This window comes from Bicyclus anynana, chromosome 5, assembly GCF_947172395.1.
Source record: "Bicyclus anynana chromosome 5, ilBicAnyn1.1, whole genome shotgun sequence".
Taxonomy (NCBI): Eukaryota; Metazoa; Arthropoda; class Insecta; order Lepidoptera; family Nymphalidae; genus Bicyclus; species Bicyclus anynana.
Window position 1 is genome coordinate 5,731,954 of NC_069087.1, and position 25,083 is coordinate 5,757,036.

The window sequence follows — 25,083 nt, forward strand, 5'->3', positions numbered from 1 at the left end:
GTTTTTCTAATGGAATGCCATAAAGTTCTTTTCTAATCAACACCAATTGTTTCTTATTGATTATTCTATTCACAATATTCGGGTTGTATCCATTCGAAATGGCCATGCGATATATTATATTTAATTCCCTGTTATACTGATCCCTAGTTAGAGGAATGGACATCAGTCTATGAACATAACTATGGAAAGCTGCTAATTTATGTTGCCATGGATGACAAGATGAAGCTGGTATGGTTATATCTGTATAAGTTGGCTTACGATAAATCCCAAAATGATGTCTATTATTAACTCTAGTGATTGTTACATCAAGGAAATTTAAAGAATTATTCTGTTCTATTTCTAATTTAAATTTAATTTTTGGGTGCAAATTGTAAACAATTTTTATTCAACAATGTAAACAATTAAATTTAGTACCAAAATATATTAATATTTCAACTAATATGCATAGCCGATCAGCCGATATTGCTATTAAAAAAGCTCAAAAAATTTGGCTTAATGAAGAATCACGTAGTTGGTTCACAATTAGAGATAATTTGAAGCTACATTTAAAAATATTGTACTCTGAACTCACATACAAATTACATAACGTAGAATTTGATCTGTTAGATAGCAAAGCAAGGGATTTTGCCTCAATAGAATGCCACAAAAAATACATTACTCAGCAAAAGAAATTACAATTCTTACAAACTAGTTCCTCTAGATCCCAACTAGTAATAGATGACAATGCAGTTACTGACAACACTGATCACGATTTCTATCCTCGTGTTAAAAATCTTACTGATACGGTTTTTTCAAAGCATGAGATGACACTTTTAGAGAAAGGTTTAAAATTCAATATCCCAACTGTAAACTCTAAAAAATCGCTTGAAACACTAGCAGTCGATACAGAATTAGCTATAACACTTCATAAGAAAGGGGACATTGTTAAAAATATTATAGCGCACGATATAAATAACACTCACACTCTCACAATACCTAATCAGGACATGAAAATATTGAAATCGTTACAGAGCACTATTGCACGAGATAATATTGTAATTTCTAAAGCTGATAAAGGTAATACAGTTATAATAATGAAACGGGACGAGTATGTGGATAAAGTAAAAGATATACTTCTTGGAGACGAATTCCATCAATTATCAACAGATCCAACTAAAAAGTTTGCTGCAATAGTTAGACTAGCTATAAATAAATCAGAATTTATATTCCCCAAATGTACATCTAAACAAAAGGCTATTGTAATGAATACTCATGCCCCACTTTTGTATGGCTTACCTAAAATTCACAAGGATAACATCCCAATGCGTCCAGTTGTCTCCTATATTGGAGCGCCAGCATATGAACTAGCAAAGCAATTAAATAATATAATTAAACTAAAAACCTCTTTTCGGCCAGTATTTGCACTTAAAAACACTGTTGAACTAGTCACCAAAATCAAGGATATAGATTTACCTAACTGTTGTAAATTAATATCATTAGATGTCGATAGCTTATTTACTAATGTTCCAGTAAACGAAACACTGGACATTTTAAATAAATTGTTAGAAATAAATAAAACGCATCCTATTGAAATGGCAGAGTTGATTGAGTTAACACATATATGTATGGAACAAAATTATTTTAGATTTAATAATGATTACTATCAGCAAAATGAAGGGCTAGCTATGGGTTCACCTTTGAGTCCCTTAATGGCTGACATATTTATGGATGACTTTGAAAATAAAAATATTGTTAAAAATAATTACATTTTATATTACTATCGATATGTAGACGATATAATTATATGCTGGACTGGAACGGACAGACAATTGGATGTCTTTGTAGATAAATTAAACAATTTGCACCCAAAAATTAAATTTAAATTAGAAATAGAACAGAATAATTCTTTAAATTTCCTTGATGTAACAATCACTAGAGTTAATAATAGACATCATTTTGGGATTTATCGTAAGCCAACTTATACAGATATAACCATACCAGCTTCATCTTGTCATCCATGGCAACATAAATTAGCAGCTTTCCATAGTTATGTTCATAGACTGATGTCCATTCCTCTAACTAGGGATCAGTATAACAAGGAATTAAATATAATATATCGCATGGCCATTTCGAATGGATACAACCCGAATATTGTGAATAGAATAATCAATAAGAAACAATTGGTGTTGATTAGAAAAGAACTTTATGGCATTCCATTAGAAAAACCTAAAAAATTTAAAGCTAGTCTAACATACTTTGGTCCAGTGTCGGAACGTATTGCAAAAACACTTAGAAAGCATGATATAAATGTGGCTTTCAGAACAAATAACTCTCTTAAAAATATTTGCAATGGTAAAGATAAACTAGAAAAGCAACATAAATCGGGAGTATATAAATTGCAATGTTCTGAATGTAATGCAACATATATTGGTCAAACCAGTCGGAATTTTGATACACGTTACAAGGAACACATATCCGCTGTTCGAAATGACCGTCCACAAAGGTCGCACTTTGCAAAGCATCTCCTAGATACTGGTCATAAGCTGGTAGATAATCATACGTATGACATTTTACACACTTGCAATAAAGGCCTACGACTATGCGTTTTGGAACAATTAGAAATAATAAAACATAATAAGTCAGGAATTACCCTATTAAATGAACAAATAGAGTTATCGAAGTCACCATTAATAAAAATGTTTGAATGCGATGCAAGATAAATCGCTTATATTATGAGTATCTTGGCAACGCCCACCTCTTGCCCCACCTACTTTTTGGTCTATAAAAGACGAAGCAAAGGTCGAAAACGACACTTTGCAATTGCACGTTGTAGAGTCAACATCTCCTGAGGATGCTCCGGTTTCGGGGTGAAACGTACGTAGAGAGTATTTTGTCGGACCTGGGTGACGTTGTCGCATGGGTTCGCCGAATTTTCGCGGATGATAGCAAAATAAATAAATCATTATATAATAAAGAAAGTATTCTGTACATACTAGGCTGTACCTAAGTAATATAGACAGCAGAGGCAAAGGATTGAATTTAGACGAAGGTAAGCCGTCCCAAAGATATGGAAATTCATATAGCGTAATTAATACAAACTCCGGTTTCGCATGTCTAGATATATCTAAATCTGCATCTAGACATGCGAGAAACTGGAAATCCAACCATATTCATTGTTTTTTCTCTCTACAAGTTAGCCCTTGGTACAACAATCTCACCTGAAGGGAAGTGATGATGCAATCTAAGATGAAAGCGGGATAACTTGTTAGGAGTAGGATGAAGTCCACACTCCTTTCGGTTTCTACACGACATCGTACCGGAACGTTAAATCGCTTGGTGGTATGTCTTTGTCGGTAGGGTGGTAACTAGCCACGGCTGAAGCTTCCCACCAGCCAAAATATTAATTTTATTATTCATGAATATTCATTGTTGCTTTGGCTTTTAAGTCAGGCTATTGATAGGCTAAGCAGCCACTCCCCACTGTACCAGCAGGTCGGTGAATAGTACCTACCTATCTACTCGTAACTATTAGATGGTTGAATTTCCATTAGGGACTTAAGGTATTGTTAAAGATGCTCTAAAATAGCATGCTAAAAACGTGCTATTAAGTATGATCCATACGAGCATGCTTATCATCAGTTTACATTTGCTAGCAATAAGCATGCTATTTTTATGTATGCTCCTGATTATGCATGCTCAAAGCAAACATTCAAATTACCTACACATGCTAATTTGTATCTATCGCTCTCAGTCTATAGTATCGTGTTAGATGGGAGAGAATACAGAATAGTAATGCTGAACGACTAGCATACTTAATAAGCAAACTTGTTCAGAGGCGCTAAAAGCACGTCCCTTCCACCCGCGCAGCAAGTATAGAATGCTTATAAATCGTACGAGTCACGACTGTTGATTCTTGAGCTAGCTCGAAATAAGCATGCTCATTATTAGCAATGTTGCGATACACATGCTAATAAGTAGCAACTGCTCAATAGTAGCATGCTTTCGTGCTTGAAATGAGCATGTGTAGCTTTAAATTAATCAACGACACGACAAATCGTAACGATATATCGACCCGTATAATTCGCCTTTATTTAGTTTACCCAGTTAGTTTACGTATATTTGTAAACTGAACCAAACCAGATTTGAATAAGGTACTTAGTACTTACATAAATAATCCGTCATACAATATGTATTTATGCTAAAGGTGGTTTAGAGGTCGCATGGAGGGTATGTATATTTTAGATGTAGCTGTTTTAATTGTTAATTAACGAACATGGCGATAGTTTTGAATCATCAGGCCCTCTAGCCAAGAAGAATGTCGATTCTCTTTATACGATCGCTAACGCTTCGAAAACTAGAAAAATGTCGATAGCAAATGTCATTCCCATACATCTTTCTAGTTTTCGAAGCATTAGCGATCGTAGAAAGAGAATCGAAGTGCCACTTGGCTGGGGGGAGGTCATTTATGAAAGCCCTAATAATCCACACATATATTATGTATTAAAACGCTAAATTTAATTTGATTGTTACGCTTTCAAGGCTAAACCGATATATGAAAAATTGTTTCACCAATGAAAAGCTACATTGTCAGCGAGTAACATAGGTAATTGGTGGCATAATTTTACAATAAACGTTTTTTCTTTAGTCCTTTCAATATAATATTTTTATCCCCATTTTTCCACGGGAACGGGAACTACGCGGGTGAAACCGTGGATCGTCCGCTAGTAAAGTAGTCACACTAATATTATAAAATTTCATTCTACCTACAAAATTATTGATCCACTACCGGACTCGCGACTCGTTTCGCGTAAACTTCTTTTTCTAACAAATCCCGTGAAAACTATTTTTCATTCAGTGATAGAAATAGCCTATGTTCTGCTCCTACGACTAGGGCTATACCTACCAAATTTCATCCAAATCGGTTTAGAGTTTTAGCCGACAAGAAGTAACAGATAGACAGAGAGACTTACTTTGGCGTTAATAATCAGTATGGATTTAACTGTAGGTTGCACGCGCCCTAAGGGTGGGTATTAAAAACCCATCCCTCCTTTTTATTTTTTAAAGGCTTTCACCTTTCCCGTATTAGATAAATATATTAGCTTGGGCGATAAAAGCTTTTTAAGATCTCCCCAGTAAGCACTTAACAGATTACAGGCTGCCATTTTATTTATATATTTTTACTGGCGACCCCGTAGGAATGGCGACCCCATACTAGAAAGCGGAGTGTTGGTCGACCTCCCACCAGATGGACTGACGACATACAAACGAGTCGCAGGGATTCGCTCGATGCAAGAGGTTCAGGATCGTGAGGTTTGGAAGACCCTATTAAAGGTTATGTCCTGCAGTGGACGTCCATCGGCTGAAATGATGATGATGATGTTGATGATGATGATGATGATGATGATGATGATGATGATGATGATGATGATGATGTTGTTTTTATTTATCTACATCTTGATATTCCAGTACTTAATTTAGTAGTGTAGATCATAAGGTTTGATCATTATTTGAATGAATGTATTTTATTTAATTTATACAACTTGCATTCTCGTGTTTTTGCATTATCCTAAACCCAAGGCTGCCTGGAAGAAATTGCTACGTAGCGATAAGGCCGCCTTTTGTATCCTACTTCTGTGCTATACTTTTTTCTTTCTTGTTAATTGTTTTTTCTTATGTTGTGGTGTACAAATAAAGTATAACTAAATAAATAAGGTTTCAAGTTCAAGAGTCATCATCGTCATCCTCATCATATCAGCCGATGGACGTCCACTGCAGGATGTGATGAGCCAAAATCCCAAATTCACAAGAAGGTGGCGAACATCAACTAGGTAATATAAACTTTCTTTCCATCATAACAATGTATAAATTGTATTGCATTATGTGAGCCGGATCAATTAAATTACTTAGGTACCTACTGGCTTTCAATAGAAAAAAGCAGCATCGAAATCGGTCTATCCGTTTGAGAGCTTTGCCACAGACAGACAGGCAGACATCGACGTCAAACTAACACCCCTCTATTTACGTCAGGGGTTAAAAAGTCTTTTCGAAGTAGTGACAGTTTGGCAATGTGCGCGCCATCTTTCGTAACTTGTGAGAATGACGAGATACGGGGGATGCTGCGAAATGTTATCTACAACACTGCGTTGAACCAAACCATCAGTCACGAGAAACATATGGGTTCTCATATAAAACGATGGAAATTAGTTTGACAAAAATAAACGTTCCTAATCAGCTCTGTTACTTGTAAATTAAGTTTTGCAATGATTGTTATTTGTTATACTCATCAAAGTTTTCTATGATTTTCACGCCTGACCCGAAAATTTAATAAAAATTGAATTAAATGCCACTTTTCATTGAAAGTTGATGAATACAAACATATTAAACAACATTTCATAAGAGTAAAAAATGTCCTATACCTACGTAAAGATAATTTTTCTACTCCTCAATATTTTTTTACATTTCTTAATCTGACTCAATTCGACGCGTATGTTTTTTTTTAAGTTTGTTACTTAGTCATTTATTAACGAATTTTGAAAATTCTTTCTTTGTTTGAAAGACTAATACTTCAAGATTGGTCCCATTCCATTTTCATGAAAATCACTTTATTGATTTTGTGTTAAAATCAAAATAACTAAAATACACCTTTGAAGTCGGTTCCATTTTTAATTTAAAGAGGTTATTGCTTTGTGTTATTAATTTAAAATAACATACACGGAATGATACATTAACATACATGTTGCAGACACAGTACCTACCTATTAATCACAGTTAGTAGGCTTGTCAGTTGTCACAGGGACAGAATGCCACGCGATCCCTGTCCGGGCGGGATTCAGGTCAATGTCGACATTCAACTGGTGCGGGGGAAGGGGACACCCCTGGCATACCCCGGCCGACACTTTGACTCTAATTGATGCTATTCACTCCGATATTAGATATTGATTACTGCCTCTGATCGCTGGTATTTATTTATGGAGTAATTACCCCTATGGGTGAAAGTTGAAGTACCTATCAGTTAAGTATTGTTTTTTTATCATCTATAACTGAACGCTGAGACAAAATTTGTATACTAGTCCAGTAATTTTAGACACTTTAAGCCCCAGTCTGGGAAAAAATTTCTAGTGGGCTGAATTTTTGTGTACTCTTTCGCTTTTCGCTCGCTTTAATCCAAAACCGTTGATTTTACGGAAAAACTGCAAGAGACATTTTTTGTAGACGATTTTATGAGGAACAATATTTATAATGACCTCTATTGACCTCCGAGCGCGAAATATTTTCAGAAAATTGATTTTCCTGACCTTTTGACCTTGGTAACTTTTTTAGCCAGCACGATATCGATGTCGATTTTTCACATATTTATAATAATAGTCATATTTAGTCATAAATATGACTATGGTATATGTCACTAGCGGCGTCCAAACCGAGGCGGACAAAACTTATTTTAATTAGGTATTGTCTCAATTTAATTTTAAGGAGATTTAAACCCACGTCTTACTAGACACGGGCATAAGTTAGTTATTTCTGCATATCGTCTCCAAAGAGTTAAAAAATCTTTTGTGGGTTTGGGTGTACTTGCCAATGCACAACTTTAAGCAATGTGTTAAAAAACATTTACTTAGTCGAGGTTACTACACTATTGATGAGTTCCTTAACGACAAAGGTGCTTGGAGGCCATTGGATCAGCTTCCACCTTCACACAGGAAATAAAACTATAAGAAATTGTAATTTAATTGTTATCAAATGTAAATTGTAATACTGTATGACTTTTTCAAAAGAGCAACTGTTGAGTTTCTTGCCGGTATCTTCTCAGCAGAACCTGCCTTCCGAACCGGTGGTAGAATCTTTACAAATAGTCAACTGACGTGTCAAAAGTGCTTGTAAACTGAGCCTACTTGAAATAAATAAATTTTGAATTTGAATTTGAATTTGAATTTAAATTTGTCGCATTGTAAATAACGAAAGTTATTTAAACTTATAATACCTAAATGTTGTCTACAATGTCGAGTTGTGTTGAACACACAACTCGAAAGTGAAAGAAGTGTAAAAACGATATCTATACCTACTTATAATAAATCTGTACAGAGGTCAGTTCTGTACACGAAATATATTTCCAAAATAACTATCAGTGATCGATACTGATGCCAAAAATGCAATCAGTAAAATTTTTTTCTATCTGTATGTTCGTTACAGAAACAAAAACTACTCGACGGTTTTTAACCAAACTTGGTACAATTATTCTTCATAGTCCTGGGCAGGTTATAGTATACGTTTCATCACGCTATGATCAATAGGAGCAAAGCAGTGAAGAGAAATGTTGGAAAAACGGGAGAAGTTACTCCATTTTTACAGCAATACTACTGTAAGGGCTGGATTAAAGAGGTCTAAGGGCGGACGAAGCCGCGGGGGTCCAATAGTAATACATAAATAGATACAAATATAGGTAATATAAGTTAACACAAAATGATGCATGTGTGCGCACAAAATGATGCATCCGAATTTAGCGACTCCACTAAAGTCGCTAAATTCGGATCACTTTTTGCGGTGATTTTGTAGGCACCTAACACGAAGGGTTGTAAGCACCGGATGACTTTTATTATTACCATACGTAAAAGTTAGTGATTTAGGGTGCTGAATAAATTATTGCTGTTTGGCGTCAAATAATAATATTGACGGTGACAGTTCCTCGGACGAACTCTGTCCTGAAAAGCTTCTACTACCTACACCTAAATGCACCGGGTAATGAGATAATGATAGAATCAAAAATGAAGAGATCCGCAGAAGAACCAAAGTCACCGACATAGCTCAACGAGTTGCGAAACTGAAGTAGCAATGAACGGGGCACATAGTTCGAAGAGCCGATCGACGTTGGGATCCTAAGGTGCTGGAATGGCGACCCCGCACTACAAAGCGCAGCGTTGGTCGACCCCCACCAGGTGGACTGACGACATCAAGCGAGTCGCAGGTATTCGCTGGATGCAGATGGCTCAGTATCGTGATGATTGGAAGTCCCTACAAAAGGTTTATATCCTGCAGTGGACGTCAATCGGCTGACATGATGATGATGAAACTAGACATATGCATATCATTGGTAATAATAAGTATACGCAACTACTAAATAAATAACAAACAATATGAAAAAAAAACACTCATTTTAAATGCATCAAAGCATAGAACTATTTGTATTTCAGATTCAATTAACATAAAGTACGTTAAACCGATTTAATTTGTATAAAGCATTGTTTTAATGTGAAAGAATTTTCATTTCTATGAAAAAATAACAATTCACTCTTTTTAATGAAAAGTTTGACTTTAAAAAGAACGTAACATTTTCCATTTTCATACTCATAATAGTCATACAGTAATTAAATTATTCGAGCTTTCACAACTATTACTGTTAATAATCAATTAATTTAACTAACCATTGAAATTCAAAATCGAATATACCACGGCTAATAAAATAATAATAAAAAAAAATTACAAATTACTTACGCTCATAGCTGTTCGGGTCCACAATCGTAACTCATTTACGTCAAGGCAATTTCACGCTATCATAAATAACCGTGCAATAATACGAACACATCACGCCACATTCTTACGTTATTTGACCGGGTGACACGAAAAACTACACTGGAAAGCTCGCGCACAGTTTCCACGGAAAACTTTAACCATATAAACACGAAATAAATGTAAAAAACACACAATAAACACTATTTATACGAGGAAATGCGCTTATCACACAAAAACATGGCCCTTTCCACAGAAACTCACGTTTTTGAGGTTATCACGCGAAAAGTCTGAATGTAGGGCATATCTGAGGGTGCCGAAACCTAAGGTTCACAATTGCTTGACGTTTTGTCTATGTGTGCGAAGGCATGTCGGGACGTTGTCTGTAGCACCGTGCTTATTTTATCTGTGTGTGTGGATGGATAGGATCTACGCCAAGTGGGATTTCCACGACTAATCCCAAGATAAATCTCGGTGCAATTGTATAATAAGTCATTATTGATGAGATTTTTAACAAATGATTAATTCTTTCTTTGTATTTAAATTGCTATAGATATGTAATTTAACTGGTGGACTTGTGACTGTAGTTACTGTCTACGTTGGTAGTGAAACAATCGCCACAATTCGTAACGTAACGTAACGTTTTCTGCTAAATCTAATCTAAATAAAATAAATCTAAATCAATACTAATTTATAAAGCTGAAAAGTTTGTTTGTTTGATTGATTGAACACGCTAATCTCAGGAACTACTGGTCCGATTTGAAAAATTCTTTCGGTGTTAGATAGTCCATTTATCGAGGAAGGTTATAGGCTATATATTATCCCCGTATTCCTACGGGAACGAGAACCACGCGGGTGAAACCGGCGTCAGCTAGTAATTATATAAAAGGATTTTGTCTTCTGTTAGATACCTATTTATCAAAAATTTGTCAAGACGGATATTAATAAGTTTCAAAGTACTAAGTCATTAGCAACCCATATTTGCCTCACCGTTGAGCACGAGTCTTATTCAGATTGAGAGGAGTTAGGTTAATAGTCATAATTTATTAAACTGCACATAACAGAAAAGTTGGAGGTGCATGCCCCACAAGTGAATATTTTTATTATACTTACCTATTCGTAACTCTTGATGACTTTTGTTTGTTCAAATAAAATACGTATCTAAAAAATTTTCAAAACACATTTCAAATTCCAAAGTATGTATCTATAGGCTTTTAATTGACTATGAGTAGATATTCAATTGAAATAAAAAAAAATGTCAAATAAATTTAGGAAATTATAAAAATAAATTCCTGTTTGATATTTCCATTTTAGATTTTTTGAAATTTATGAGAACGACTAGGTATATTATACCGAACGGAATACTTACTCGTAGGTAAAACAAAAAGATTTATCTTCAGACAAAACCAACAAATAAATGAATGTATTACTCAAATTCGTAAACATCGATCGGCGTAGTAATTTTGGTAGAGTTACCAATGTGAGAAAAGTCACCAAATAGTCGTTTTAGGCGATGACGTGTAATACTCCTTGGAGAGTAAAGAGAAAATTATCCTGATGAAATTCAGGCGAGAACAACGTAGTACCACTTCAATTGCCGTATCTATGTGTGTGTTAATTAAACACTCGCACAGATAAACCGTAATAATACACGCACAGTTTCCCGCGTCAGTTAACAAATGAAATTGGAACTTAGTGGACTATAAATAAAGCTTACATTGTTTTGTTTATAAAAAGTTTTTATCTTTTATGTGTGAATAAATGTTCGATGAAATAGATATATGAATTTGTATAATAAAGAAGGAGAAAGAATGTTGTGTCAGTGTGTGAGTTATGTACATACGAGAGCGCGAATTCTTTGTATGTATTTACTACGATTGAAACAATATTTTAAGTGATCGTGGTCTATCTATATCTTTGCGACTATTTTTAAAAAGCACTCATCGTAAACCTTTATGGTTTTATTCTGTTAATGCATATAAATAGCTCTATATAAATTGTATAATTTTAAAACTACAGCTCAATTAAGTAGAAGGTACCTATTCTTACAAAAGCTACCTACCTATGACCAGTTGTTACATATAACACATAAACAAATTAAATATACACATGTAGTTAAATAAATGAGCACATAGTTTCCTTGCAAAAAAAAAAAAAATTTAAGTCATACGTTAAAACTATTTATGGGGACTCCCATTTCCCCACCAACTACTCGTAGAACTAGCTTTTCCTTTTATTTTTCTTTAAAACGCGCTATATCCAGGTAAGTAGAACTTATAATTAAGTTTATTATTTTGTAGAAGCTAGGTACGTGTTAATCTTACTTTATTGTTAAAAGTAATAAAGTTGTTCATGGTAAATGCTAATTAAGTACTAATAGGAATGTAGATATTTGTGACAAATAATATATTAGGTACTCGTAGTGACAGACCCCACTGTTTATAAGCTCTGGCCATGGCAAGTCATTACTTTTTTCTAAACTATATGTTTTCGCTCAGAAAATAAAAGGCCCGTTTGTCTATAAATAGATAGGTACTCCACTGAAAACAACTTCCCGTCACATCTAAAAATAGTAAAACCCATTCATTCATAAAATCCTATAGAAAAAAGAAACACGACAATGCAGTCGCATAGCGAAAATGCTTCTCGTTTTTGTGGTAGCCCCTCGCGAACGCACCGCGCATGCGTCGGCGAATCGATGGCGATCGTTTGTTGTTCTTCCCTCTCTTCGCTCCACTTGTCAAGTGTCACGGTGACGTGCGCGTGCTTAGCAACAAGTTAGTTCTCATAGCTTCTAACAGATGGCGTTAGTAGTATCTCGTAACAGCATCTCGCTATCTTTTATTTAGGAACGAAATAACATAGTTTTTCATCATTATCAGCTGACGGACGTTCACTGCTGGACATAGGCCTTTTGCATTGACTTCCAAGCACAACAGGCTCGAGTCTCCAGCATTTTTTGGCTGTATCCATGAAGGTTAATGCCCAAAGATTGACGACTTCCAGTCTCCCGAACAAGCCGGATTCCGAAAAGTCTTTAGTACCATTAACCACATCCATACGCAGCGGCAGGTTATACAGAAGACACAAGAGTATAACCAGCCACTTTGCTTAGCGTTTGTGGACTATTAGAAAACCTTCGATTCGGTGGAAACTTGGGCTGTGCTAAGGTGCTAAGGTGCATTACAGAGATGCCAAATTGACTATAGTATGCGCATTATCATCTGAGTCGTCCGGTCATAAAAGTCAAAAAAGATAGGAATGTGCAGCGCGCCTACCTGCGCACCCTAATTATCGATAAACGGCTACCTGCGCACGTGCTAATGATGAGTCAATAATGATTTGGACGATTCTGATTGGTCGGTTTCTAATGTAATTGCATTGCGTATTTTTTTTGCTATAAATGTGTTTACTGCAATTAAATAAATACATTCATGTGTTACTCGTTGCGCACTATGGATACTAATATATAATAAATTTGGCAGAAGACGAAGATTCTGATGATGAAGACTCAGATGAAGATTAATTTTATTTAGTTAATAATTATATAATATGAAATATGTATTATATTAAATCAAATATTGTTAATTTTTTTAATTTTGTGAACAAGATACGATAATAAACTTTACTTATCGATAATATGTCTTTCATTGTTACACCCTTCACTAGACGGCTCCATAAGACCCATAAGTGCAAGCGAGATAGATATAGAGAAATGATTTATGGCCCTAAGACTCAGTTGTTAATGCTATTAGTATAGGTACAAGTATATCCAAGCGTTACAAGTGCTTGTACGAAAACGCCACTATGTCAGTCTATTCAGGATCAGACTACGAAACCAATACAGTCACAGCGAGGAGTGTGTCAGGGAGATGTGATCTCTCCGAAGCTATTTACCACCGCATTGGAAGACGTCTTTAAGCTTCTGGACTGGAACGGACTTGGCATCCATCAATGGCGAGTACATCACTCAACTGCGGTTCGCAGACGATGTAGTCATCATGACAGAGACTCTGGATGACCTTAATACCATGCTCAATGACCTCAGCAGAGTTTCTCAACAGGTGGGTCTGAAAATGAACATGGCTAAAACGAAAATAATGTGTAATGCTCATGTATCGCTCCATCCAGTTATAGTTGAGAACATTGCACTCCAAATTGTAGACGAATACATATACCCAGGACATATGGTCCAGTTAGGTAGGTCCAATTTCGAGAAAGAGGTGAACCGCCGAATCCAACTCGGCTGAAAAACTTCAACTTCAAGCAACTACGGAAAACTTCGTGATATCTTTTCGTCCGAAATTCCTCAGTGCTGAAGACAAAAGTCTTTGAACAGTGTGCGTTGCCAGTGATGATCTATGGTTCTGAGACTTGGTCGCTAGCTATGGGCCTCATAAGAAGGTTCAGAGTCACACAGCGGGCTTTGGAACGAGGGATGCTAGGAGTATCTCTGCGTGATCGAATCAGAAATGAGGAGATCCGCAGAAGAACTAAGCGCAGTGTTGGTCGACCCTCCCCCCACCAGGTGGATTGACGACATCAAGCGAGTCGCAGGGATTCGCTGGATGCAGGCGGTTTAGGATCGTGATGTTTGGAAGTCCATACAAAAGGCCTATGTCCTGCAGTGGACGCCCATCGACTCATATGATGATGATGATGATGATGAATAATTTTGACAACAATTAATTTTGATAACAACAATTTATCGGTAACAGTAAACCAAAAATAATAATTTACTTTATTAGTAATACTATTTTTGTATACTGTTTTTGCTGCATTTGCCTAAAAAAATCTGTGCAAAAATGACAAGCGTATTAAAATGTCATCATATGGAAAACAGGCAAAGATGCAAATTCATTTGCAGAAAGTATATTCAAAGTGTGTTTCCTCTCAAATGTGTCATAAAACGTCGTATGACATACGTGCGCTTTGATAATAATTACAGCCTCTGCTTTGTTACTATTATAGATAGAGCTCTCGCCTTCGGTTTGAGCTTGCAATATCGCCTTGGCTGTAATTTTCAACTTACCGCACTTATATTATAATGTACTATTATCTATTGCAAGAGGACACGATAATTATTACATGTAGGTGTGAAGAGTATACGACATAAGAGTAGCATCTTTTAATAGGGAAATATACACATTTAAATGTACACGAGTTCTAATTTTAAAATTTAACGATCAATGCCTATTTCAGTTCCCACAAACTGTCCGAATAACTCAAAAAAGTCTTTAATGAAACGACGGTTTTACAATAGCCGGAAGCCCAAACTCAGACGATCTCAAAAACACGTAGTATTAAAAAAAAGCAACACACGTCCGTGCGACCGCCTACCGCAGCCAAAAATAAACGTCCGCTACAAACGATTCGTTTCGAAACTACCCTCAAAATAATTTAAACTTAACACTTGAGTTTTTAGAGTAGGTTTTCGAGTGTTGAGTTTTTGGAATCTCGGATGGTTTAAAACTGGTATGGTGCGCTGTTTATATGTTGGAATAACAAATTATTAGTGACTAGCGAACGCACGGGACTTCGTTCGCGTGATTTCAGTTTTTTACAACTCCCGCGCTTCCATGGATTTTTCCGGGATAAAGCAGCCTATATACCTATGTTTATAACTTCTATCTTTCGGTGAAAATCTCATTAAAATCGGTTCAATAATTCCAGAGATCAGCCCGAAGAAACAGAGAGACAAACATTTAAAAATGTTCCTTTGTGTGTTAATATCGTGTAAATAATAAGTAGCAATTGAGAAACACAATTATTTTGAATTGACAGACGGACATTTCAGTTTTGTATTTTGTAGATTTGCACCTATCACGATTATTCTTCAAATTCCCATTTTTTTATTCTTTACAAGTTAGCCCTTGACTACAGTATCACCTGATGGTAAGTGATGATGCAATCTCAGATAAAAGCGTTCTAACTTGTCAGGAGGATGATGAAAATCCACACCCCATTCGGTTTCTACACGACATCGTACCGGAACGCTAAATCACTTGGCGGTACGTCTTCAACGGTAGGCTGGTAACTAGCCACGGCCGCCTTCCACCAGCCAGACCTGGTCTAATTAAGAAAATCTCAGTCGGCCCAGCTGGGGATCGAACCCAGGACCTCCGTCTTGTAAATCCACCGCGCATACCACTGCGCCACGGAGGCCGTCGAATGTCTCTCTGCTCTCGTCACAATGGTGGCAAATGGGGCAGCGTTTCGCGACCAATTCGGCACAAGTGGCATACAGTTCATAGAGACAAAGAAGTACTGCCTACCAGTGGCGAAGAATAGAATTTTGATGAAGGTAAGCCGTCAAAGAAAAGGAAATTCATACAGCTCGACACAAACTCCGATTTCTTATACATCCATACTCTATCTCTTCACCGCTGCCCTGAATAGTCCTTACGAACTTGAATTTCCCTTTTTCTACTTATCGTGCATACTGCATACCCTAGTTAAAAACCTTGAGCTCGCCATTGTTCGTCCTACAGAAACAGTGGTTGTCATAGCAAGACTTGTCAAGATATCTAAGCTAGTAAAAGAACGGGCCTTATTCGTAAACAACGATAGTTATCCCCTTGAAACTCACGAAAAACCTTAAAGGAGTGGTTGAGAGAATAGTCGGGAGCAGGGAAGGGAAGCTGGACCCGCGAACTAATCATTGATTTCAAATCTTGGCTCCACAGTAAGTAAAAAGAAAACCACGGATAAATCAATAATACACAGATGGAGCGTACGGAACACGACTTTGTCGTAGCCGCTCCAAAAACGAATACATTCTCAAGTCAGTACGGCACGAACCGTAGCATCAATAATTTTCAATAATAATCAAGAAAAATTGCGTCTTATGTTTTTAAATATTTTAACTGATCACAAAACCTAAAGAAATAAATTGAGTATTTTTTTATTGGTAACTAGCGGACGCCCGTGACTTCATCCGCCCTTAGGCCACTATAATCCAGCCCGTACAGTAGTATCGCTGTAAAAATGAATTTATTTATTTATTTATTAAGGAAAATCAACCGCTAATACATTAAATTCATGCTTACAATTAATTACATTGATAAATTAGGTTAATGCTTAGCTATTAAAAGATTTTCACAACTTTCACAATTTTAGATATTATGTACACTTCTTAGTTATAGATATCCATTAATTCATAGGTACAACAAACTCTAAGATAAGAAAATGGAGTAACTTCTCCCGTTTTCCCAGCATTTCCCTTCACTGCTCTGCTCCTATTGATCGTAGCGTGATGAAAAGTATACTATAACCTGCCCAGGAGTATAAAGAACAATTGTACCAAGTTTTGTTAAAACCCGGCGAGTAGTTTTTGTTTGTATAACGAACATACAGACAGATGATAGACAGAGATATATAAAAGAAAGTCTGGTTTGTTACACAAACCCGACTTTAAAACACATAAAACTCGTGATCTGCTGGACCGATTTTCATGGTTCTTGATTCGTTGGATTTGTCTCCGCCAAGAATAGCAGAAGACATCTTAAAACAATGAAAACTCGACGAAAAAAGTTTGCACAAAATCGGTTGTCATTTATCACATTTTTTGTAACTAATGACTTCAGAAGTAGGGTAGGGGTATGGTAGGAGTAGGGTATGGGTAGGTTGGGGGAGAGTTGGGGTAGGGTAGGGTAGGGTAGGGTAGGGTAGGGGTAGGGTAGTGATTGGGTAGGACTAGGGTAGGGGTAGGAGTAGGATAGTGTAAGGTAGGGATATCGAAGAAGTGCGCATAAGTCAAAGCGAAGCTTGACCGGGTCCGCTAGTATATGATAAAGAATGACAATTGATCGGTCAGCACAAAGTAATGCTAGGCGGTTCTGACCGAGGAGTTGGGGGAGGTTATTTTAGTCCGTGCGAGTCCGTAGGGATTCTTACCTCCCGGCAAAAAAAGTGCCATATCTATAGTAGAGGAATCCCGGATGAATAAGACGATATGGATCAATAGTTGCCGCAAGATTCCTACCTACCTATCTGTCGGTAAAATGGCAACTAACCACGATTAAAGAAAAGGGATCTTTCCTACCTACTTACCTACTTACCTACCTACGAGTACCTATAAATATAGATTCCTAAATTCACTCGAAGTACCAAGATTTTTTTTTATTCTTTGCAAGTTAGTCCTTGACTATAATCTCACCTGACGGAAAGTATTGATGCAATCTAAGATAGAAGTGGGCTAACTTGTTAGGAGGGGGATGAAAATCCACACTCCTTTCGGTTTCTACACGAAATCGTACTGGAACGCTAAATCGCTTGGCGGTACATCTTTGCCGGTAGGGTAGTAGATAACTAGCCACGGCCGAAGCCAAAAAAAATATATACGGTCGAATTGAGAAACCTCCTCCTTTTTTTTGAAGTCGGTTAAAAACATTGAACCCATGACCATTCGGTTATATCTAAAATAACTAATAAGTTCGTAAGTACCTAATTAAACATATCAGTAGGTATAGAAATAGGTATAAGTCATAAAATATAATTGAAATTAAGACCACAATAACAGATATTTTACGAAACTTAATAACAACTTAGTTAAGTCACAGTAAATATATATCTTTACTCTGGATAAGTACTGAAAACCTTATATGGAACTTATAATTATATTAATGCCTATAAATAGTTAAAATGATATTACACACATACCATTAATGTTAAACGTACCTACCTAATTAGTTTTACACCGCAGAGTACGCTACAAGGTCGTTCCGTTGCTTACCGCAAGCTGGCAACGTCGCAATGCGGTATAAAAGAGACAGCAGCATACTTTTACGAGTACATTAGAAAGGGACGACAAGATTCCCATTGTGCATTCTGAAGAGAACGGATATGAAGTGTGCAACTCGTAACCCACGTGAAAGCGTCTGATAAAAATTATAAATCTTATATTGAAATATTTTTTTTTAAATAATGAAGGAAGGATATTTAAATTCAAATTGAATTTAGAACACGGATAATTTAAATTATCGCTGACTTTCTGAGAGCTTGGTACCTACACGATGACATGATGATTTAGGCCTATCGTATGGCGGAAAATTATTGACCTACCTAAATATTGTTTAAATTGTTTTTAAATGTTATCAAAATGTGGTGTGACATATTTGGTTTGTATATTATTAACAATTAAAATATTTTACTGGGTTTTACTATTTTTATTTGATTTTTTTCTGACCGCCTTTTCATTTACCAATGAAATTGATATCTACCTAAGTACCTGTATAATATGTTGTAACTTGCTGAATTCTAAATTAAACACGTGTTAAAATACCTAGTTACCTTACCCTACCAAGGCTATACTTTAAACTTTAACTGATTTGCGAGCTTCTCCATTATTGTTTGAAGTTCTTGGCAATAGACATCTATCACTGTACCACTGCTGTGGCATTGGTCACCATATCTTTTTAAAGGACGCAAAAAGAGGGATGTTATGTAATCGGTTGAACCGTTTAAAAGTTCTGGGGGTTGAAAGTGAGGAAGAATAACCGAATGTCTACTAAGAAAAAAATACTCGAGTGGGGTTTTAAATGAAAGCGCACTGAAAGAGAATATTTGATGATTTGATCGAGAGTGTAATTAATAATTTTATGACCTTCGGGGGTTTTACAAAATTTTAAATTTTATGTTATTATGAGTAGGTACCTATTGTCAAACAGTGCACATCCAGTTTACCTTTAGGTCAGGCACACTCCGTGAATAATCACGCGTGTTGTAGCTCAGTTTTAGTTAAGTTTTTCAGTTTTAATGAATGACAAGTTAGCCCTTAACTGCGACCTCACCTGACGTTAAGGGATGATGTAGTAGGTAGGTATATAAAATGAGCATCAGTTTAGGTGCTGGTAATGTGGACCAGGCATGGGCGAAGCGAGGTACGGGAAGGGGGCTTAGAGTAGGTAGGTGTTAATTATAATGTCCAAGACCTATGGTTTAACGTTTCCTCCGAGGCACGGGTTGTTTATTAGAAGCCACTTTAGCTAAACAATTTTGCCGACGAGGCAGTCGAGGCATAGGTAGATATCATCAACATTATCAACTATATTCGTCTCACTGCTGAGCTCGAGTCTCCTCTCAGCCTCTCAGAATGAGAGGGTGAGGCCAATAGTCCACCACGCTGGCCCAATGCGGATATAGATTTCCGGCCTAAACCGAAACTGAATTTCAGCTTCAGCCTCACTCAGTGCCCCCCCCCCCCCCCCCCCCGACCGTACCTCGCTACGCCATGCCTGGTCCCCATTCCCAGCACCTTAACTGATCCCGATTTATAAGGGCTAACTTGTCATTCATTAAAAATAAAAAACTTCACTAAAACTCAGCTACGACACGTGTGATTATTGTCGGAGTGTGCTTTGCTTCAAAAGCTAAACTAGATGTGCACTGTTTTGAAAGACCCATCATCATCAAATTATTAATTACCTACACTCTCGATCAAGTCATCAATATTCTCTTTCAGTGCGCTTTCATTTGAGACCCTACTCGGGTATATTTGCAGACATTCGATTATTCGTCCCCACTTTCCAACCCCCAGAACTTTTAAACGGCTCAACCGATTTTCACATAGCACCTCTCCTATTGCGTCCTTTAAAAAGATGATGGTGACCAGTGCCGGACTTGTTGCCGGCTTTTTACTCAATAACACAACCAGTGATAGATGTCTATTGCCAAGAATTTCAAACAATAATGGAGAAGCTCGCAATTCAGCAACCAAAACTGGTTAATCGCTTCTCCACGACAACACGCGAGCTCACACTTCACGACACGGTCACACCCTCCCGAATAGCCCTATAAGCCGAGGTCCGAGTCTCATAGGAGACGCTCTTAGAGAGTCGTTCCGTCCTCTATCTTTATTTCAGCCTTAGAGGTCTCATCAGGCGATGCTTCTGCGCTCGCCCAAACCCCTCGGTGACGCCGTAGTGGTTCCACATGGAGCCATCGGCACTTACTCAACACGAAAAAAAACAAAAATAATCACGACAGACTATCGCAAAGCTACAAGAGTTACTTGCTGGAAGCTCTGCGTCGCCCACCGTACCCACCGGACCTCGACTTAACTTTCTACTTTTTCCAAAAATTGGGCAATTTGCAACACACGTGAGGCAGAATAAAACAATTTAGCTGACTACATCGCCTCCCTTTACAGTAAAGGCATAAATAAACTGCCTTAAAAATGGCAAAATTGTATCGATAATTACCGACTTAATAGTAGTTTTTAACCAGTAGGCTTTGATTATCTAACTATTTGTATTTTAAATTTTCATACAAATCTCCAATTTCATGAGACGAATATCTTAGCATTCCATGGATTCAACATGCGGGTGCCGGGTCCATCGCGTGGACGCGTGGTAGAGAGAAAAACCCCGAGCAGAGTCCTGAACTTGTGACTACAGGATGTAGGGTTAAGGAATTCCTTGACGTTATATCATCAATAATTTCAAGACGTAATATCAGAACGAAGTAAAGAACGATTAAACTAAGAGATAATTTTCCTCACACCTGAAAACATCCACCTTAAGTCTGAGGTTTTAGGTCTAAGTTCCAAGTCTAATTTAAGTACCGATGCTTGGTCCTACAGTAGGCCGTTAAAATAGGCTGAATCCTAACGATAATAGGCCTATCAAAGAAGCACGTGAAGAACAAGTGATTAAAAACCAACAACCCAAACAATTCGTGCCCAATTGGTCCGATACTTACCTACCCGTCTCACTTTATTCTTCGACAAAAAGAATGATATAATTAACGCTATGCAATATTAATATATGTAGTTCGTAGAGCCAATGGACGTTGGGGTGCGCAGTGTTGATCGACCCCCCACTGGTCGGACCAAAAATATCAAGTGGGTTGCAGGGAGCCGGATGCTGGCGGCTTGAGACCGTTGTGCTTGGAGGTCCATGCAACAGGCCTATGTCCAGCTGTGGACGTCTATCGGCTGATAAGGTAATGCAATATTGAGAAAAGTCCAAAGCAGTTTCACCCGGGTAGTTCCCGTTCCCGTGAGATAAAATAGAGCCTTTAATAGGTATCTACTTACAAAGAACGAGGCTTTTTATTAGTAAAATATTTTTCAAAACCGGTTCAGTAGACCCAGAGACTACCCCTACAACCTTACAAACTTTACCTTTTTATAATATTATTGGTTGTATCCTATAATAGGTATTAATGTAATTCAATAAAATCGGTCGAGCCGTTTTATAGCTCGGAGTGCGATCATCAACACCATTAATTTATTATAATTAATTAACAAAAATATAAAATGCCATAGTAGTTACCTACTTACACAAAAAAAAATATTATATACAATTAGGTTAGCTAAGTCAATAAGGTTAAAGGAACAACTGACACATAAATGATCGCTTCAATCTATCACACATACCTATAGAATATGCTTTGAAGTGCGTAAGTACTAAGCAGCAACAACTTACACACTTTAAAGCATATTCTACACAGCAACGGTTACGCACTGTATCCGTAAAAATATACGGACATATAACTCGAACCGAATTCGGACATTGCTCACACAAATTCGAACCAATAATATCCAAATGTATCTAAGCTATCAGAGGACATCTTTGGCATCCACCTATCGTCGCAGATATTTTTGATTTAAATCCGAGGTATTCTCACGGTTGTAGGCGAGAAATTGAATGACGAGTCGGATCTATATGCGTAATTAACAAAATCTAGGTACACGGCAATGTACGTTCAAAAGTAATTAAACAACTAGGTAGTTATATTACTTTGGAACGTATTTTCACGGATTTGGATCGAATGCATAACATAAATTGATTTAGAAAATAAAAAATATCATTATACCTTTACGTTTTATTAAAAATAATCCTACTTACAGGGAACTGAGAACGGATGAACTCCCGAAATCTGCTAGTCCATTAAAAGTTGTCACTGTTTTGACCATTTAATTATCAAGGTCCACCTTATTCATTGTAATAAACAAATAAAATAACAATGAATGAAACGTCGAAACAAACCGAGCTGAATCATTCGATTGGGTTGCAGTTAAAAGTTTAAAACTCTGAACTGACTAACATTGGTCAAAGGAAGTGAGATAAGTTGCAAACTAGGGATGTTACAGATTCAATAGTTTCGGTACCTAACAGAACCGTAACTATCGGATATCCGAAATAAATTATTATCTGACAAAAGCATAAGTCTCAAAAGTCTCAGTAACTCCGGACTTAACCACAAGAGTTTTTACCTAAGAACCTTGAGATAAAAAAGTAAAAAATAGAGAAAGTCCTTGTTTTCTCAGTTTAAGTTAATAATTTTCAACTAAAGTAATTAAATTCTTATTAAAGGTAATAAATAGGTAATAGAAAATGTCATACCAAAAACTAAAAATAATAAAAATACCTATGGTCGAATTGAGAAATCTCCTCCTTTGTTTGAAGTCGGTCTAAAAACCCGACCATGTAGCGAGCGGAAAACGAACAGACTATTTTTTTGTGGCGCCCCCAGACACTGATTTTTTTTTATATTTAGAAGCAATAAATAAAAAAAAAACACAGTCGGTGCAAGAACAGTAAACAGCATGCTATCACGTCGCGAGTACCAGGCGATCAGAAACGTAAAGAGCCGCGGCATCGTTTAGGCCTAAACGAGCCGGCTGGCGCCGCTCTGTCGCCGTTCGGAAATCGTTCAAGATAACTTTACAAATAAAATGCTCATGCTTTAGATAATTAACCGACTTCAAAAAGGAGGAGGTTCTCAATTCGGTCGGTATTTTTTTTTTTTTTTTTTTTTTTTTTATGTATGTACACCGATTACTCAAAGACGCCTGGACCGATTTCAAAAATTCTTTTTTTGTTTAAAACGGTATAGTCCCCATTTGGTCCCATTGCCATCATGTCAAGATCTGATGATGGAATCCTGGAGAAATTGAGGGGAACTTTCGAAAATTATATGGGTGTCTAGTGTGTTCGTATACTTTTCCATTTCGTACTTTTAAGCACTACAATTTCATGAAGGTTTAAAATCGATCTGATGATGGAGCCATAAAACAGACGAGGGAACTGATCGGCGATTTACAGCAGTTACCTTGTGTTTGGGCTTGATTAATTTGTATTAATGAGGACTTTCCACATAGATAGGTTGTGACTGTCATTTAGGGGTTTGGTGATGAAGACCAAGGACAATTAAGGGAACTCCTTAACAGTTAACAGTAACTACCTTGTGTTTGGCCTTGATTAATTCGTATTGCTGAGAACTTTCTACCTAGATGAGTTGTGTCTGTTATTAGGGGTCTGATGATGAAGACCAAGGTCAATTAAGGGAACTCCTTAACGGTTTACGGTAGCTACCTTGTGCTTGGGCTTGATTAATTTGTATTGCTGAGAATTTTGTACCAAAATGGGTTGTGACTGTCATTAGGGGTCTGATGTATTCGTTTGAGATGAAATTTTACACTAAAAATGGAAAAATAATAAAAATTTTAATAAAAAAAATACAACCGACTTCAAAACCTAAAAACGTACCCACTAAACTAAAAAGTGAAAAATAACATCATAATATGGTCTACCTGCTGATCAGTATGAAGGCGGTGCTTAGCCAGTGTTGTCTTAATTTAAGCCATTTCTCCAAGGAGCACATGAAACAACACTGTCCGCAAAATCTAAATCTATAAGATATTCTCACATGGCTTGAATTAATACATCACCGGCTTAGCACCGCCTTCATACTGATCAGCAGGTAGACCATATTATGATGTTATTTTTCACTTTTTAGTTTAGTGGGTACGTTTTTAGGTTTTGAAGTCGGTTGTATTTTTTTTATTAAAATTTTTAATATTATTATAGATAATAAATATTGTATATTAAGCACTTAATTAATGAAGATTAGTGATCGAGATAAGTTTTAATTGTAAAACGGTCGTAAATTACAGAATTATTATTATTCTCCACCTATAGTTTCTATTATTATGTTTATGCATGTTGTAGGTAAGTTAAGGTTGTGAGTTATTTTATGTTACAAGTAGCTGTGTGTGTTTTTCTTCTATTTATTTTAAGTATTTATGGTACCTTTAGTACTTACAACTTAGGTAGGTATAGAGTCCGCGCCACGAAAGAAGTGCCGTGGCTTAAACCTGACCTAAAATTGACAGCGCCCTATACAAATGTCAATGAGCGCCATTAAGATATTAGCGGAAATTGGAGATTTTTCTGAAAATTTTAAAAATAATGATTTTTTTTTTATTTTAGCTGAACAAAGTAGTTAGGTACCTTACCTACATACCTACTGGCTAATAATATGTATATAATTTTGCCATTTTGATGGCACTTTGTTTATCCCTTCAGTCTTGACTGAAGAAGTCTGCCGACCGGGTGACGATGAAGTCAGCGAAAACGCACTGCCTTCGGCCGCGAATTTTATTGTGCACCGGCCTTTGGCCGGGGGTTTGTAATAGGGCTTTCGACTGTGGCTATGGCTGGGCATTTTACCCAAGCGCAAAAATCCGACTGCCTGTCGGATGTTGAATAATTTAAATTTCCCATTTAAAAAACTGTCTACATTTTGAAAAAAGTAGAAATCTGTTAGCAGGTCTGTGAATGACGAAGAGCTTCCAGCTGTAATACCCAACTCTTG

General features: G+C 36.7%; 1 protein-coding gene across 3 annotated transcripts in view; it reads right to left on the bottom strand.

Annotated features, from left to right (window-relative positions):
• Positions 1 to 22,470, bottom strand: part of LOC112048604 (ras-related protein Rab-37) — a 100,717-nt gene extending 78,247 nt beyond the window's left edge. For 2 of the 3 annotated variants that reach the window (XM_024086212.2, XM_024086207.2), the window contains exon 1: positions 9,466 to 9,786. In XM_024086212.2, coding sequence (XP_023941980.1) covers positions 9,466 to 9,471 — 6 coding nt within the window. In that variant the 5' untranslated portion in view covers positions 9,472 to 9,786. Of the gene's footprint in view, positions 1 to 9,465; positions 9,787 to 22,331 lie in introns of those variants that run through there. The other variant, XM_052881548.1, reaches the window with a different exon arrangement.
• Between the last annotated feature and the right edge of the window lie 2,613 nt (positions 22,471 to 25,083).